The sequence below is a fragment of the Onychomys torridus genome, chromosome 1 (assembly GCF_903995425.1).
Source record: "Onychomys torridus chromosome 1, mOncTor1.1, whole genome shotgun sequence".
In the NCBI taxonomy this organism is placed as follows: domain Eukaryota; kingdom Metazoa; phylum Chordata; class Mammalia; order Rodentia; family Cricetidae; genus Onychomys; species Onychomys torridus.
The window spans coordinates 157,807,981-157,824,405 of record NC_050443.1 but is presented as its reverse complement, the minus strand read 5'-3'; the positions used below and the strand labels follow the sequence as shown (position 1 = coordinate 157,824,405).

Here is a 16,425-nt window from a genome sequence, read left to right as displayed (position 1 = left end):
CTGCACCTTGACTGAGCAGCTCAGAAGAGCTGACCTGTATGAACCTATTGATTTAGGGGAGAGGGAGCTAAGTGTGAACCAGCCCTGAGAATGTGAATGAGAGATCTGGCCCCTCACCTCATTTGACTTATGGTGGTATGGGTGGGGGAGGGATTCCCTCCCCTCCCTCACAGCCTGTGGCAGATGGGAGGTCTGGCTTTGAGGTCATAATAGTAGGAGAGCTGTCCCAGCCCTTCAACAGCTGTCGCGCTGGGGAGAGTGGTCCCTGCACCTTGCCTGGGTAACACAGTAGACCTGGCCCTGATTGTGTAGGTGTGGGAGAGACAACTCTGAGGTCATGGAAGCAGTTAATTTCTATAAGGAGTGAACTAGCCAGGGCATGCCAGAGAACTCACCTTAGGCCTGAGGAAGGATGCGGGAGAGTTGGAGCGCTGGCCAATACTGCAACTTCCCAGGCTCAAGACAAATGTTATGAGTTAGGCCACCCCAACATCCACCCCATCTGTGATCTGCTGAAGGATGTGGAGGGGCTGGTCCTGCAGACCTGGGGCTGCAAGATCTTTACAGTGCAGGGCAGTGGCAGGATGTCCAAGAAGACTCCCTTTGAACACTCAGTATTCATAGTGTAACAGAAAACAGAGGCCTGGAGCCAGATCAATGACTGTTTGCAATGAACACTTGCAAGTAGAGATATATGGATAATAAGGTGTACTGCACAACTCACTGTGTCACACTACAGCTTCAATGAGTGATTTTTCTTTTGTTCTCTTACATATTATTTATTTTATTTGGGGGGTGTTGTAAGGACTGAGGGTGGACAAAAAGTTGGAGGAGGTGGGTGGGATCAAGATGCATGGTGTGAGGGACACGAAGAATGAATAAAAAGCAAGGTAAAGAAAGAATCACTGTGATCACAGAGAAACCCCTAAGGCTGTGGCACACTTTTGCTTTCGAAGCCTCTTGAAAACTCACCCACATCTGAATATTTATTTCATGTCATAGGCTGGTTTACAGGAGTTAAATATGTACGTGCTACTTTTATACTATGAATAATTCACCCAACTCTCTTCACTTGTGCCATTATATAAAATATGTAAGTGACAAAAATTTACATCATGTATTTCAGAATAGTTGAGAATAAATCGTACAAGCCATCAGTGAATTTTCACAAATATGCTTTATACTAAAAAGGATTCATAAATGTGGGAACTTGATTATTATTCTTGATCATTTGTGCAGTAATTTCTCCCCCAAATCTCTCTACTATCACATAGAACTGTTACATGCATGAAATAAAACACATATTCTAATGCTGAACACCATTTTTCATTCATGTCTGAATATATAAGCCCAAATTCATCTTCATATATATTATAGACATGTATATTTCCTCATATCTGTTCATTTAAAAAGTTCTTGGCAAGGGTTGGAGAGACGGATCAGTGGTTAAAGAGTGTACATTCTGCTTCGAGAGGAGCTGAGTCCAGTTTTCGGCATCCTTGTTAGGTGGCTAAAAACTACTAACTTCAGGGGATCTGATAGCTTTGGCCTCCAAGGCACCCATAAATAGATGGCACATGCAGTTATGCATGCATATACACACCACACAAATGATTAAAAGTAAAACAATTCATCTTAACAAAAAATTCTTGGTCTGATTTTGTAGGTCTGCAATAATTTCCCTTCACTGTTTGACTATTGTCCAGGAAGTCATCACACGGTATTGAAAAATGTACATTATATCAGAAGTTATCTTTTGGAGAAAATAAAAGAACACCAGGAATCACTGAATGTTGCAAACCCTCGGGACTTTATTGATTATTACCTCATTAAACAAAAGAAGGTAAAATGTTAATATTAATTTATTTCACTGTTTCAGCATTTTGTGGTTAATTGAACACTGAAATATATGTTGGAGATGATTTAAAGTCAGCAGCATTTGAAAAACAGTGTTGGTATTTATTATGTGCTGATATGCTCCATGAATTCTGATAAAAAATACAGGGAATTTGCTAACTGGGACACACACCCTTTGTTCTTTAAAAAGTGTAGCAGAAGAGAAAACAATACAAAGGTCAGGTAAGATGGGAAAAATTCTAATCAAGTAGAAAATAACTATCATGGCAGTATGAAAATTGGCACCATAAATGCACATAGTATGGCTAGACTTCCTGTGTATCTAAAAGATTAAAATTGATGTGGCCATAGTGTTTATTTTATGATAGATATAGGAATTTCAGGATTACTGAGTAAAAATGGAGAGGTATGTGGTGGGGAAGAGTAAGTGTATGGAAGAGTAAGGCTTTGAATGTAAGTTCAAGCTAATTTTCACCAAAAGGGTTAAGGATTGGTATCTACTGGGTATCCTGTCAGCATGATCTGCATTGGCATTGTGTAGTTTATTCAAAAGACAATTTTACATTGGATTTCCTGAGGACTCAGTAAAAACCAGCTGACTGTAGATGTTTGGGTTTCATTGTGGGCATGGATTCTACTCCACTGATCTTAGATTGTCCTTTGCTAGCAATCTACTACCCTGAATTCTTTATTACTGCAACTGAGTAACATTACTTAATATCCTGGCATCTGAGTCCCCTGATGTTGCTTTCTTTTGACAGAGTATTTGGTCTAGTTTGTGCCTTTTAAATTTGTAAGACTCAGTTCACAAAGACTACTGAATGCAAAGTGATAACTCAGGGCTGAAACCATGTTTAACTTATGGTGGTACTTCATGTGATTACAAAACATTACAACTACCATCTCCTTCTAGTTGGAAAGCATTTCATTACAATGAAAAAACCATGCCCACCTCCCCACACCATCTGTAGTAGTTGTTAGTGTGATTTCTGCATGTATAGACTTGCCTAAGATGAATGGATCATCTAAACTGACTGAGTATGTGTGACTTTAAATTTCTGCCTTGTACTTGCATAAAATCTTAGACATTTATCTAAGTTCACCTTGTTCAATACTTTCTTCTTTCTTTGTAGCAAACTTCATTTTCACGCATTAACAGCACACTGCACTTATTACTCATAGAAGGATATTCCTGTAATTCCTACATGTGGCCCCTCTAAGCTACACATATGAATATATGTGGATACATTTATTCATAGCTTATTTTTACTTCCTCTGTCTATATCCCCAGGACTCGGGTTTCTGAGTGAAATGATAATATTTTTCTTTCTGTTTGTCTCTTTTGAGCAACTGCTAAACAAATTCACATAAATACACTATTCATGTCTATATGGTCCCTTATTTTCCAAATAGCTGCCAAAAGGTGTAATTTTAAAACTTGATTATTCACAGCAACCCAGGAATGTGAAGTGCAGCATCAGGGCAGATTTGATGGGTATTTTCTTAACAATCAGAGAACGTGGACATCATTTTAGGTGCTCTTTGGCCTTTATGTGTCTTCAGAAAATTTTTATTTCAATATTTTGCCCATTGGTTTGCTTGTTGATTTATGGAATTGTGTATGTATCTCTTCATATAAATGGCATGAAAACATATCCCAATCCTGTAGATTGTACTTTTCACGTTCTTTTTTTCAAGGCACAAGGTTGTACTTTCTTTAAACTAACATCATAATTTTTTATTGGATCATTGTGCTTTCCACATCATGCACCCAATCCCACTGATTTCCCAGTCCTTCCATATCCACCTTTCACCCTTGTAGCCTCCCCCACAAAAGTAAATAAAATAAAATAAATAAAAATTAGAAAAGAAAAGGAAGAAAAGGCCCCATTCAGACCTCTGTCTTTCCCAAATCTCCATCACATTTTTGTCGAAGTGGCATTGGAAGTTATGGTGTGTCACACAACATACACTTTTGCCCAAACAATGTTACTTACAAATGGTCATTGCGATGAGTCATCAGGTTAGTTCACTTATTGCTGACTTCTGCTACAACATCAATATTGGACCCTCATAGAGACTCTCAGACATCCTGCTGTTCCCTCAGTTATGAATATTCTGCAACTATGCATCTGAAGACCAGGCCCCTTCACAGTTCCAGGGAGGAAGTAGGATGGGCCAACTCAAAGCCCTGAAGCTGGGCTTGCATGGTAGACTGGCTGGGCAGGGCTGTCACCTCAGGCTGTTCCTCACTCTCACTGCTTCTTCAGTTCTGCCTCTCTTTGGAGCACACAAACCACAAAGCTTCCCTTTCTCGCCCATCTCTCCAGCACATGCTCGCTTCTGCTGCCCTCTACCAGGCATGTCTTGGTAATTCGGTCAGTCTGTGTACATCCCTGGAGGGGCAGAAGAGGATCTCTGTGAGTTCAAGTCCAACTGATCTAAACAATGAGTTCCAGGACAGACAGAGATTCATGGTGAGACCCTGTCTCAAAAAATAATTAATTAATTAGCTAATTAATTAATTAAATATGAATGGCCAGGCATAAAAGTACACACCTTTAATCTCAGCACTTGAGAGGCAGAGGCAGAGGCAAGAGATCTCTGTGAGATCCAAGCCAGCTTGGCCTACATATTGAGGTCTAGGCCAGCCTCTGCTACCCAGTGAAAACCTACCTCAAAAAGAAAGACAGAAAGAAAGGAAGGAAGAAAGAAAGGAAGGAAGAAACGAAGGAAGGAAGGAAGGAAGGAAGGAAGAAAGGAAGGAAGGAAGGAAGGAAGAAAAGAAGGAAGGAAAGAGATTTATGTGAAAAACCTATATAATCCCAGAAAGGTGAAAATTCGCATTAATACAGAAATATATACATATAATATACTCTTGGAATATACTTGTAAACCCAGAACTTGAGGCAACTAACAAAGAATGATGTTGAGTTCAGGGCCATCCTGGACTACATAGCAAGCCCGTGTGTCTAAAATATATCAGATGATGCCATCTTTATTCATAATAACCAATACCTGGAAACAAGCCAGTGTCTTATAACAGATACCTGGTCAAAAACATCGATCCTTTTCTAAGAGCCCAGAGAATTCTATGCTAGAGGAGGAAGAAAGATTGTAAGAGCAGTAGAGATGGAAAACACCAAGGAAATTTCTTTCTAGACGCAACAGGACTGATGTACAGTGAACTCATAGAGACTGGGGCAGCAACCACAGCACCTGCACAGGTCTAAGCTAGATGGGGACCCAGTGATGAGAAGGGAAACAGACATACTCTCCATCCATAACCTAGAAGCTATCACCAGTTAATAACCACTTGCAAAGGAATAATTAGTTTCCTGCAACAGTCTCTCACTGGGCAGATAAACCATACTTCCTTAAAGGCAAGCCCCCAAGCTCAGCAATAGATGGCCAGTACAAAACAAACTCCAGATATTTCTGGACTTGCTTTTATCTCATAATGCTTTGTTTGAGTTAGTTTTGTTTTGTTTTTAAAGATATTTTGATTGGACATGCAGTTCCTGATTTTGTTTTCATTTATGTTCTATGTGTGCAAACCTGTGTGTCTCAGCATCTTGTATGTTTCTTTATTTTGTATTTGTGTTATAAATTTACATATCAGCCATGGGTTCCCCTGTTCTCCCCGCTCCCACCACAGCCCCAATCTTCCTCCCAGCCCCTCCACTCCATTTCCATCTCCTTCAGGGCAAAGGCACCCCTGGGAATTCAGCTCAGCCTGGTAGATTCAATACAGACAGGTCCAGTCCCCTCCTGCCAGACTGAGCAAAGTGTCCCTGTGTAAGCCCAAGGTTCCAAACAGCCAGCTCATGCACTAAGGACAGGTCCGGGTCCCACAGTCTGGGTGCCTCACAAACATTTCAAGCTATTCAATTGTCTCACTTATCCAGAGGGCCTGATCCAGTTGGGGGCTCTTCAGCTTTTGTTTCATAATTCATGTGTTTCCATTAGTTTGGCTATTTGTCCCTGTGCTTTTCCAATCTTGGTCTCAACAATTCACACTATTACAGTCCCTCCTCTTTCTCGACAATTGGACTCCTGGAGCTCCACCTGGTTCCTGGCTGAGGATCTCTTCATCCACTTCCATCAGTTATTGTATGAGATTTCCAGCAAAACAGTTAGGGTGTTTGGCCATCTGATCACCAGACTAGGTCAGCTCAGGCTTTCTCTCTCAACCATTGCCAGTAGTCTACAGTGGATATATCATTGTAGATTTCTGGGCACCTCTCTAGCACTTTGATTTTTCCTGTTCTCATGTGGTCTTCATTTATCATGGTCTGTTATTCCTTGTTCTCCCTTTCTATTCTTGATCCAGCTAGAATCTCCTGCTCCCCTAAGCTCTCTTTTCCTTGAAACTTGCCCCTCATTACTCCCACCTTCATCCAAGTTGTTCATGTAGATCTCATCCATTTCTCTGTCATTGGGCGATTCCAGTGTCTTTCTTAGGGTCCTATTTTTTAGGTAGCCTCCCTGGATTTGTGTAGCAGTCTAGTCATCTTTGTTTTTCATCTAGTATCACCCTATGAATGAATACATACCATGTTTGTCTTTCTGAGTCTGGGTTACATCACTCAGGATGATTTTTTCCTAGATCCATCAATTCACCTGGAAACCTCATGATGTCATTGTTTTTCTATGCTGAGTAGTACTCCATTGTGTATATGTACCATTTTTTTCTTTATCCATTCTTCAGTTGAAGGGCATCTAGGTTGGTTCCAGGTTCTGGCTATTACAAATAATGCTGATATAACTGTAGCTTAGCAAATGCCTTGTGGTATTATTGAGCATACCTAGGGTATATGCCCAAGAGTGCTACAGCTGGGTCTTGGGGGAGATGGATTCCGAATTTTCTAATGAAGAGCCATAATGATTTCCAAAGTGGCTGTACAAGCTTGCATTCCCACCAGCAGTGGAAGAGGGTTACCCTTGCTCCACATCCTCTCCAGCATAAGCTGTCTTCTGTGTTTTTGATCTTAGCCATTCTGACAGATGTAAGGTATCTCAGAGTCATTTTGATTTGCATTTCCGGGATAATTAGGGATGTTGAGCAAGTCCTTAAATGTCTTTCAGCCATTTGAGCTTCCTCTGTTGAGAATCCTCTGTTTAGTTCTATAGTCCATTTCTTAATTGGAATGTTGGGCATTTTGATGTCTAATTTCTTGAATTGTTTATAAATTCTGGATATCAGCCCTCTGTCAGATGTGGGGTTGGTGAAGACCTTTTCCCATTTTGTAGGCAGTTGCTTTGTCTTGTTGACCACGTCCTTTGCTTTACAAAAGCTTCTCAGTTTCAACAGGTCCCATTGATTGATTGTTTTCTCAGTGTCTGTGCTGCTGGCGTTATATTTAGGAAGTGATCTCCTATGCCAATGCATTCAAGAGTACTTCCTACTTTCTCTTCTAACAGGTTCAGAGTTACTGGATTTATGTTGAGGACTTTGATCCACTTAGACTTAAGTTTTGTGCACGGTGACAGATATGGATCTATTTGCAGCCTTCTACATGTTGATATCCAGTTATGCCAGCTCCATTTGTTGAAGATGCTTCCTTTTTTCCATTGTACATTTTTGTCTTCTTTGTCAAAAATTATATGTTCATAGGTGTGCAGGTTAATGTCAGGGTCTTCAATTCAATTCCATTGGTCCACATGTTGGTTTTTATGCCAGTAAGAAGCTGTTTTTATTACAGTAGCTCTATAGTAGAACTTGAGTTCGGGGATTGTGATGCCTCCAGAAGTTGTTTTATGGTACAGGATTCTTTTGACTATCCTGGGTTTTTTTGTTTTTCCATATGAAATTGAGTATTATTCTTTCCATGTCTCTGAAGAATTGTGTTGGTAATTTGATGGGTATTGCGATGAATCTGTAGATTGCTTTTGGTAAGATTGCCATTTTTACTATGTTACTCCTGCCTAACCATGAGCATGGGAGATCTTTCCATTTTCTGACATCTTCTTCAATTTCATTTTTCAGGGACTTAAAGTTCTTGTCATATAGGTCCTTCACATGCTTAGTTAGAGTAACCCCAAGGTATTTTATATCATTTGTAGCTATTGTAAAGGGTGATGTATCTCTGATTTCTTTCTCAGCCTGTTTGTCTATTGTATATAGGAGGGCTGCTGATTTTTTTTAAGTTGATCTTGTATCTTGCTATGTTGCTGAAGGAGTTTATAAACTGTATCAGTTCCTTGGTTGAATTTTTGGGGTCACGCATGTATACTGTCATGTCATCTGCAAATAGGGAAAGCTTGACTTCTTTCTTTCCAATTTGTATCCCCTTAATCTCCTTATGTTGTCTTATAGCTCTGGCTAGAACTTCAAGTACTATATTGAACAAGTATGGGGAGAGGGGATAGCCTTGCCTTGTTCCTGATTTTAGTGGTATTTCTTTGAGTTTCTCTCCTTTTAATTTGATGTTGGCTGTTGGCTTTTTGTAAGTTGCCTTTATTATGTTTAGGTATTTTCCCTGTATTCCTGATCGCTCCAAGACCTTTATCAAGAAGGGGTGTTGGATTTTGGCAAATATCTTTTCTGTGTCTAGTGAGATGATCATGTGGTTTTTTTCTTTGAGTTTGTTTATATAGTGTATTACATTGATGGACTTTCATATGTTGAACCACCCTTGAATCCCTGGGATGAATCCTACTTGATCATGGTGGATAATTGTTTTGATGTGTTCTTGGAGTCTGTTTGCCAGTATTTTATTGAGTATTTTTGCATCAATGTTCATGAGGGAGCTCTGTCTGTAGTTCTCTTTCTTTGTTGCATCTTTGTTTGGTTTAGGAATCAGGGTAATTGTAGCCTCATAGAAGGAGCTTGGTAATACTCTCCTTCATTGTGTGGAACAATTTAAAGAGTATTGGTATTAAGTCTTCTTTGAAGATCTGGTATAATTCTGCACTGAAACCATCTGGTCCAGGACTTTTTTTGGTTGGGAGACTTTCAATGACTGATTCTATTTCCTTAGGGGTTATTGGACTATTTAAATGTTTTATCTGGTCTTGATTTAACTTAGGTATGTGGTACCTATCCAGACGTGTCTTTTACTTATGCTTTTTCTTTGGCTTTTTTCTATCCAATTTATATTTATTTATTTATTTGTTTGTTTGTTTTTGTTTGTTTTTAGATACTGTGGGAGTCCATTTTTTTTCAGGGTCAGAGAATCTGAGATTGCTCTACCCAGTAGGGCTGTGTAAAGAGATGATTTGGCCACAGGTGTGTTTAACAGGTATTTGGAAAAGTCTACACTTGGCTGTACAGTGTACTTTGATCTTGCAAGGAGGAGGTCTTTTGCCTCTCCCCTTGGCTTATTATAAAAAGCTCTTTTGAATAAAGAACAAGGCAGTTGGGTACTGACCAAGACCCACCCAAAGCTATCCTGTGTTTCTGTGTTTCTTCTCATTATCTAGGTCTCTCTTTCTATCTGTCATTTCTTAATTCCTCTCTCCTCCGCCTAAGAACCCTTCAAAAGGTGGGAGAAGGACAGAGCTGCTCTTCCTAAAGTCGCCCATTAGATACCTGTTTTTTTTTCTTTTTTCCACTTTTTTATTAGGAATATTTTTTCATTTATTTTACACAACTATGAAAAATCTCCCTATTCCCTCCTCCTTCCTCTCCAGCATCCCCCTCCCAATTTTCCCCCATCTTGCACCCAAAAGAAGGCAAGGCCTCCCATTGGGAGGCACATCCAGTAGAGGCAATTCCAAGCCCTTCCTACTGCCTCAAGACTGTATAAGGTGTCCCAAAATAGGTAGTGGGCTGCAAAACCCCACTTGTGCACCAGGGATAGATGATCCTACCACCAGGAGGTCTCCCCAGCACATCAGGCTACACAGCTGTCTCACCAGGCAGAGAGCCTAGTCCAGTTCCATGTAGGCTCCATAGCTGTTGATCCAACTTTCATGAGTTCCCTCTAGTTTGGTTTGGTCATCTCTGCATGTTTCCCTATCATGATTTTGATGCATTTGCTCATAGACTCCCTCTTCTCTCTCTTTGATTGGACTCTTGCAGCTCTGTCTGGTGTTTAGTTGTGGATCTCTGCATTGTTTTCCATCAGTCATTGGAGAAAAGCTCTGTGATGACAGTTAGGGTATTCACCAGTCTGATCTCTGGAGCAAGCCAGTTCATTTCAGTCACCCTCTCCACCATTACTAGAAGTCCAGCCTGGGGTCATCTTTGAAGAATCCTGGAAACTTCCCTATCACTGGGTTTCTTTCCATCACCATGATCTCTCCCTCTTTCATAATATCTCTTTCATTGCCTTTCCCTTCCTTCCCTATTGCAGCTCAACCATCAATTCCCTTATTTTCTCATCCCCTATCCACTACCCTCCATTACCCACCCCTCACCCCCAATTTACTCATAGAGATCTCATCTATTTCCCCTTATCAGAGCAGTCCATGCATCCCTCTTTGGTTCTTCTCTGTTAGTTAGCTTCTCTGGAGTTGTGGCTGATTATCCTTTGCTTTATATCTAGTATTCACTTATGTGTGAGTACACACCATGTTTGTACTTCAGAGTCTGAGTTACCTCACTCAGGATGATATTTTTGAGTTCTATCCATTTGCCTGCAAATTTCATGATGTCATTGTTTTTGTCTGCTAAGTAGTACTCCATTGTGTGTATGTACCACATTTTCTTAATCCATTCTTCAGTTGAGGGACATCTAGGTTGTTTCCAGGTTCTGGTTATTATGAATAATGCTGCTATGAACATAGTTGAGCAAGTGTCCTTGTGGTATGATTGAGAATTCCTTGGTCATATGCCCAAGAGTGATATAGCTGGGTCTTGAGGGAGATTGATTCCCAATATTGTGATAAACTGCCATATTTCCAAATTGGCTATACCAGTTTGCACTCCCACCAACAGTGGAGGAGTGTTCCCCTTGCTACACATCCTCTCCAACATAAGCTGTCTGCAGTGCTTTTGATCCTAGCCATTCTGACAGGTATGAGATGATATCTCAGAGTCATTATTTGCATCTCCCTGATTATTAAGGATTCTTAGTAATTCCTTAAATGTCTTTCAGCCATTTGAAATTCTTCCTTTGGGAATTCTCTCTTTAGCTCTACAACTCATTTTTTAAATTGGATTGTTTGTTGTTTTTATGTCTAGTTACATGAGTTCTTTATATATTTTAGAGATCAGACCTCTGTCAGATGTGGGGTTGGTGAAATCTTTTCTCATTCTAGAGGCTGTCATTTTGTCTCATTTACAATGCTCTTTGCCTTACAGAAGATTCTCTGTTTCAGGAGGTCCCATTGATCAGTTGCTATTCTCAGTGTATTACTGGTTATATAAAGGAAGTGTTCTCCTGTGTCAATGCGTTCAAGACTATTTCCTACTTTATCTTCTATCAGGTTCAGTGTAACTAGTGGTTATATTGAGGCCTTTGATCTACTTCAACTTGAGTTTTGTGCATGGTGATAGATATAGATCTATTTGCAATCTTCTACATGTTGACATCTAATTATGTGACATCCAGTTATGCCAGGATCATTTCTTGAAGATGTTTTATTTTTCCCATGGTAGAGTTTTGGCTTCTTTGTCAAAAATCAGGTGTTCAAAGATGTGTGGATTGATTTTAGGGTCCTCAGTTCCATTCCATTGATCCATATGTCAGTTTTTATACCAATACCAAGCTGTTTTTATTACTATACCTCTTTAATAGAGCTTTTCAGAGAGGGTGATGCCTCAAGAGGTGGCTTTCTTATACAGGATTCTTTTAGCTATCCTGAGTTTTTTGTTTTTCCAAATGAAGTTGAGTATTGTTCTTTCCATGTCTGTGAAAACTTGTATTGGGATTTTGATGGGGATTGCACTGAATCTATAGATTGCTTTTCAAAAGATCACCATTTTTACTATGTTAATCCTGCCTGTCCATGAGAATGGGAGATCTTTCCATTTTCTGATATTGTTTTCAATTTCTTTCTTCAGAGATTTAAAGTTCTTGTCATACAAATCTTTCACTTGCTTAGTTATAGATACCTTAAGGTATTTTATATTATTTGTGGCTATTGTAAAGGCTGATGTTTCTCTGATTTCTTTTTCAGCCCATTTATCATTTGTATATAGGAGGGTTACTAAATTTTGTGAGTTAATCTTGTATCCTGCCACATTGCTAAAGGCATATATCAGCTGTAGGAGGTCCCTGGTAGAATTTTTGGGGTCACTTATGTAGAATATCATAGCATCTTCAAATAATGAAAGTTTGACTTCATTCTTTACAATTTGTATCCCCTTGTTCTCCTTTTCCTGTCTTATTGTTCTAGTTAGAACTTCAAGTACTATATTTAATAAATATGGGGAGAACAGACAGCCTTGTCTTGTTCCTGATTTTAGTGGAGTCCCTTTGGTTTTCTCTCTAATATTTTTATCATGAAGGGTTGTTGGATTTTGTCAAAGGCATTTTCAGCATCTAATGAAATGATCATGTGTGGTTTTTTTCTTTCAGTTTGTTTATATGGTGTATTACAATGACAGACTTTCATATGTTGAACCATCTTTCTATCACTGGGATGAAGTCTACTTGGTTATAGTGGATAATGTTTTTGATGTATTCTTGGAGTCGGTTTGTTAATATTTTATTGAAATTTTTGCATCAATATTCATGAGGGATATTGGTTTCTAATTCTCTTTTTTGTTGCATCTTTGTGTAGCTTGGGAATCAGAGTAACTATAGCCTCATAGAAGGAGTTTTGTAAAGTTCCTTCTTTTTCTATTGTGTGGAACAATTTAAAGAGTATTGGTATTAACTCTTCTTTGAAGATCTGGTATAATTCTACATTGAAACCATCTGGTCCTGGGCTTTTTATGTTTGGGAGACTTTTAATGACTGTTTCTATTTCATTAGGAGTTATTGGACTATTTAAATGATTTATCTGGTCTTGATTTAACTTAGGTATGTGGTACCTATCCACATGCCTTATGTACCTTTCTCTAAGCTGCCATATTACTTCCTGAGATAAAAGCATGTGTGATTTACAATCAAAGGCATGAGATCTCAAGTGTTTGTATTAAAGGTGTGTGCCACCACTGCTTGATCTCTGTGTCTCTATGTCTAATCTAGTGGTTTGTTCTCTCGTCTGATCCTCAGGCAAGTTTTATTAGGGTACACAATATATCACCACATTTTCCTTTTTCTTGTGTAAAATAATAAAAGAAGGATTTAACTAATATAAGAGAAACCATATACAATAACTATCTACAATATATACAGTCAAGAAATACATTAGCAATGTTCAGTCCATAAACATTTGACAAATTCAGATTAAATACTCCATCATCTGCCCTATTTTGAAGAGTGCAAAATGTTATACATAATTCACTTTATATTCTAACATATAATACCAACCAAAAACTATCTTTTGATGTCTTTCAAACTTACACACTTTACACCTCTTTAGTGAGTTTCTGTTCTGAATTTGTTAACAAGGAACACTATAACTATCTAATCTTCAACCCACTCAGAGACCCAAGAAGGAAATAATATTAAATGAGTAAGCAGAAAGTGCAAACAAGAAACTTCCAAAATATGTGAGAAATGACAGAAACAACTGTCTGTCTGGACAGTCACCCAAGATTTCTCTGCAACGTTGGGGCATCCATATTTTGGCCTACAGGCCTAGCATATCTGACAGACTCATTTGTGAAGCAGAGTTTTCTGAAGGGTCTTTGTACCTTGTCTTAGCAAGGTTCAACAGTCCTTTCTGTTGTGTCCTGTTTGTCTGTTTTTGGACAGCATATAGTCAGCAGTTGAGGCAAAGGCATTTTTTTGCCCAGTGGCTAACTTTTGCCAGAAAGAATCTAAAGTCCATATGGAGTTTCTTCAATGCACACAATCTTTTCTAAAGTCATTAGTGCTGCCAGGAGGAGACATGTCTCATAGTCATAAAAAAATCTATGTAATTAAAACATCTTAAATGTCATATTCTATAGATATCTGAAGTGTTTGAAGATGACCTGTATATCTCAGCTTTATCTCTGTTTGACCTAAAAAACATGACTAATATGACTTACAAGTTTGATTGTAATGACTAACTACTAAGCTGCATTTCTTTATATCCTGATAATTTGGTAATAGTACCTTTCAAGGACTAAAAATTTGCATTATATTGTTAAATGAGCTGTATAGGTACAATACCTTGAACAAGCTTATACATGTATGTACAGTATTTTATAACAAAATCAATCTTAAATTTGTATCAATATACATGATTTGTATACAATATACAAACATCTAATCCAAAGCAAAATATTTAAAACTAGTTGCTTTTTAAAAGTAGATTCAATAATTTGTCTTTTTATCTTATAATATCCCTGTCCTTTTTTTCCAGAGTAGATTCAATAATCTACCCTTTATCTATCATTCCTAAATCTTTTATTGAGAGTAGACTCAATAATCTACCTTTTATCTTATCATATCATATCTTTTTTTTCTTCCTTTTTTTAAACAAGGACCATGAATTTAATTTCCTTTGTTTACCTTTTTTCTGACCATTAACAATTAACTACTTGTAACCAACCACAATAAACAAAGACAATTAACCATAACATATGGAATGACCAAAAATCACCCATCACACCTCTTGGGAATGGGCCCATCATATTCTTAAGATGACTTACTGATGTCTGAGGGGGAGGGAAGTCATCATTAGGGAATCCTGAAAAGGAAAATTTGGGGTTAATACTCAAGTCCTGGGCGAGGTAGCGGTGTCATTTTGTCCAGTCTCTGCATAATGGGAAAGTGCTGGGTTTGCTTCAAGTCCTTGCTTGTGTAGTCTGTGAGGTTAGGTCATCTCAGCTAGCCATCTTGAAATTGCCCTGAGCAGTTTGTAGATCATCTTTGGATGGTGTTTGTCAGCTTAATGTCATTGTCATAGTCCATCTGGAATCATTGTTTTGGGGTACTATCCTCCATACATTAGAGATCGAATTAGGTCAGATTATTCCTTTTCTTGGTAATTTTTTCCAGGTATTTCTCCCATTTCATTGGATGATTATTTGTCTAAAAGTCTTTAAATTCCTCAAGATTGTTGTTTTTGTTATCCTGAAATGTAAAAAAAAAAAAAGAAAACCCTTCCCCAACCCTAACTTTGAGGAGTTACAAATCTAATCTACATCAATTTTGATTTATGGTTTATCCTGAATTTTTTGTTATTTTTTCTATAGCTGTTCTATCATCTATTGTATGGGTTATTTTTTTACAATAGGTATTAGGCTTGTCAATTTCTCTGGGAAGGAATTTTCTCCACAATTACAGGAAAGGACTGAATGGAATTTGATATGGGGACAAGAGAGAGGCCCCTCAGGGAGTTTCCTGATGGCAAAGGCAATGATTAGTTTGTCTGTCCCTTGTTGATCTACATTTGTTAGTTCAGTGTCTGCCTTTGCCACATCTTCTGAATAATCCAGAAGGGAGGGATGCTCTGTTGGAATTATTCCTTGAGAAAACATTACTTCCAGGAACGCCCAATTTATAGTTTCTTATTAGGTGATCTTGTTTACTGCAATTAAAACATCTGACATTATTAGTTTTCTTCAAACCTCTGGAAATCACCTCTCCTATCCAAATATAATGGTCATGAGATTGAATAGTAATTGGATCTTGGATCCATTCCTCCACAGGTGCTGATCTTGCTTTTAATGGCCCAATTATCTTTTGTATTGTGTTTTAGCATTTTAAAAAGTCAGAGACACAATTACTCTCTGTATAGCTTCTGAATTTGGTATCATTCTATTTATTTATGAAGTGAGTCTTTGTAAGTAATCAGTGAAGGTTTCTTTTGTGTCCTGTATACCTTTGGGAAATGATTCAATTTTTTTCCTACTTCTTCAATTCCATCCCAAGGCCAGGATGTGGATATCATATAGAAATTGTCTTTCCATATTAAAATAATCTCCCTTTCCAAGAAGTTGATCTTGGGAGATTTCCATACCTCTCACCCTACTTCATTGTCCAATGATCTTAGCCTAATCCTTCTCCAAGCCCTCCACTGTAATTGTGGGCCAGCCTGTAAGACAGCTGTACTCAAATCTCTCTAGTCTAGAGGGATAATTCTATTATATGTTGACCACAAGTTTGACATTTGCTTCACATAAGGGGAATGCATATAATATAACACTATAGCTTCTCTGAATCTCCTCAAATCTAACATTTCCACAGGATTCCAGTTAGCTTGTACACAGCCTTGAGCATTTTGCAGTTCCTGTATGGTTACTGGATAGATTAAGGATGGCTGTTTGAAAGCCTTAGGATGTTTCTCTGTAATCATATAATGCAATGCTGAGATTGGTTCTCCTTTTGAGTCTGAATTTTTCTATGATCTATTTCAATAAGTTTTTCTAAAACTTTCATCTTGGCACTCATATTAACCAAATTTTTTGATTTTAAAACAGAAATAATCAAACAAAAATATATATAATTGACATTACATAAATCCCATATATTTTAATTATCCTCTCATTCAGTTGTTCCATTTTCAGACTATCAATTGTATTATCAAACACACACCAAATTCCCTCCATTGTAAAAACATTTAGCATTTTTTAAT

General features: G+C 38.1%; 1 protein-coding gene across 2 annotated transcripts in view; it reads left to right on the top strand.

Moving 5' to 3' along the window:
- LOC118587272 (cytochrome P450 2C26-like) overlaps positions 1 to 16,425 on the top strand; it is a 48,250-nt gene that overhangs the window by 9,378 nt on the left and 22,447 nt on the right. The window contains exon 5 of one of the 2 annotated variants that reach the window (XM_036193109.1): positions 1,667 to 1,843. The exons of the other annotated variant lie outside the window; for it this stretch is intronic. Coding sequence (XP_036049002.1) covers positions 1,667 to 1,843 — 177 coding nt within the window. The remainder of the gene's footprint in view (positions 1 to 1,666; positions 1,844 to 16,425) is intronic. 2 annotated transcript variants of the gene reach the window in all.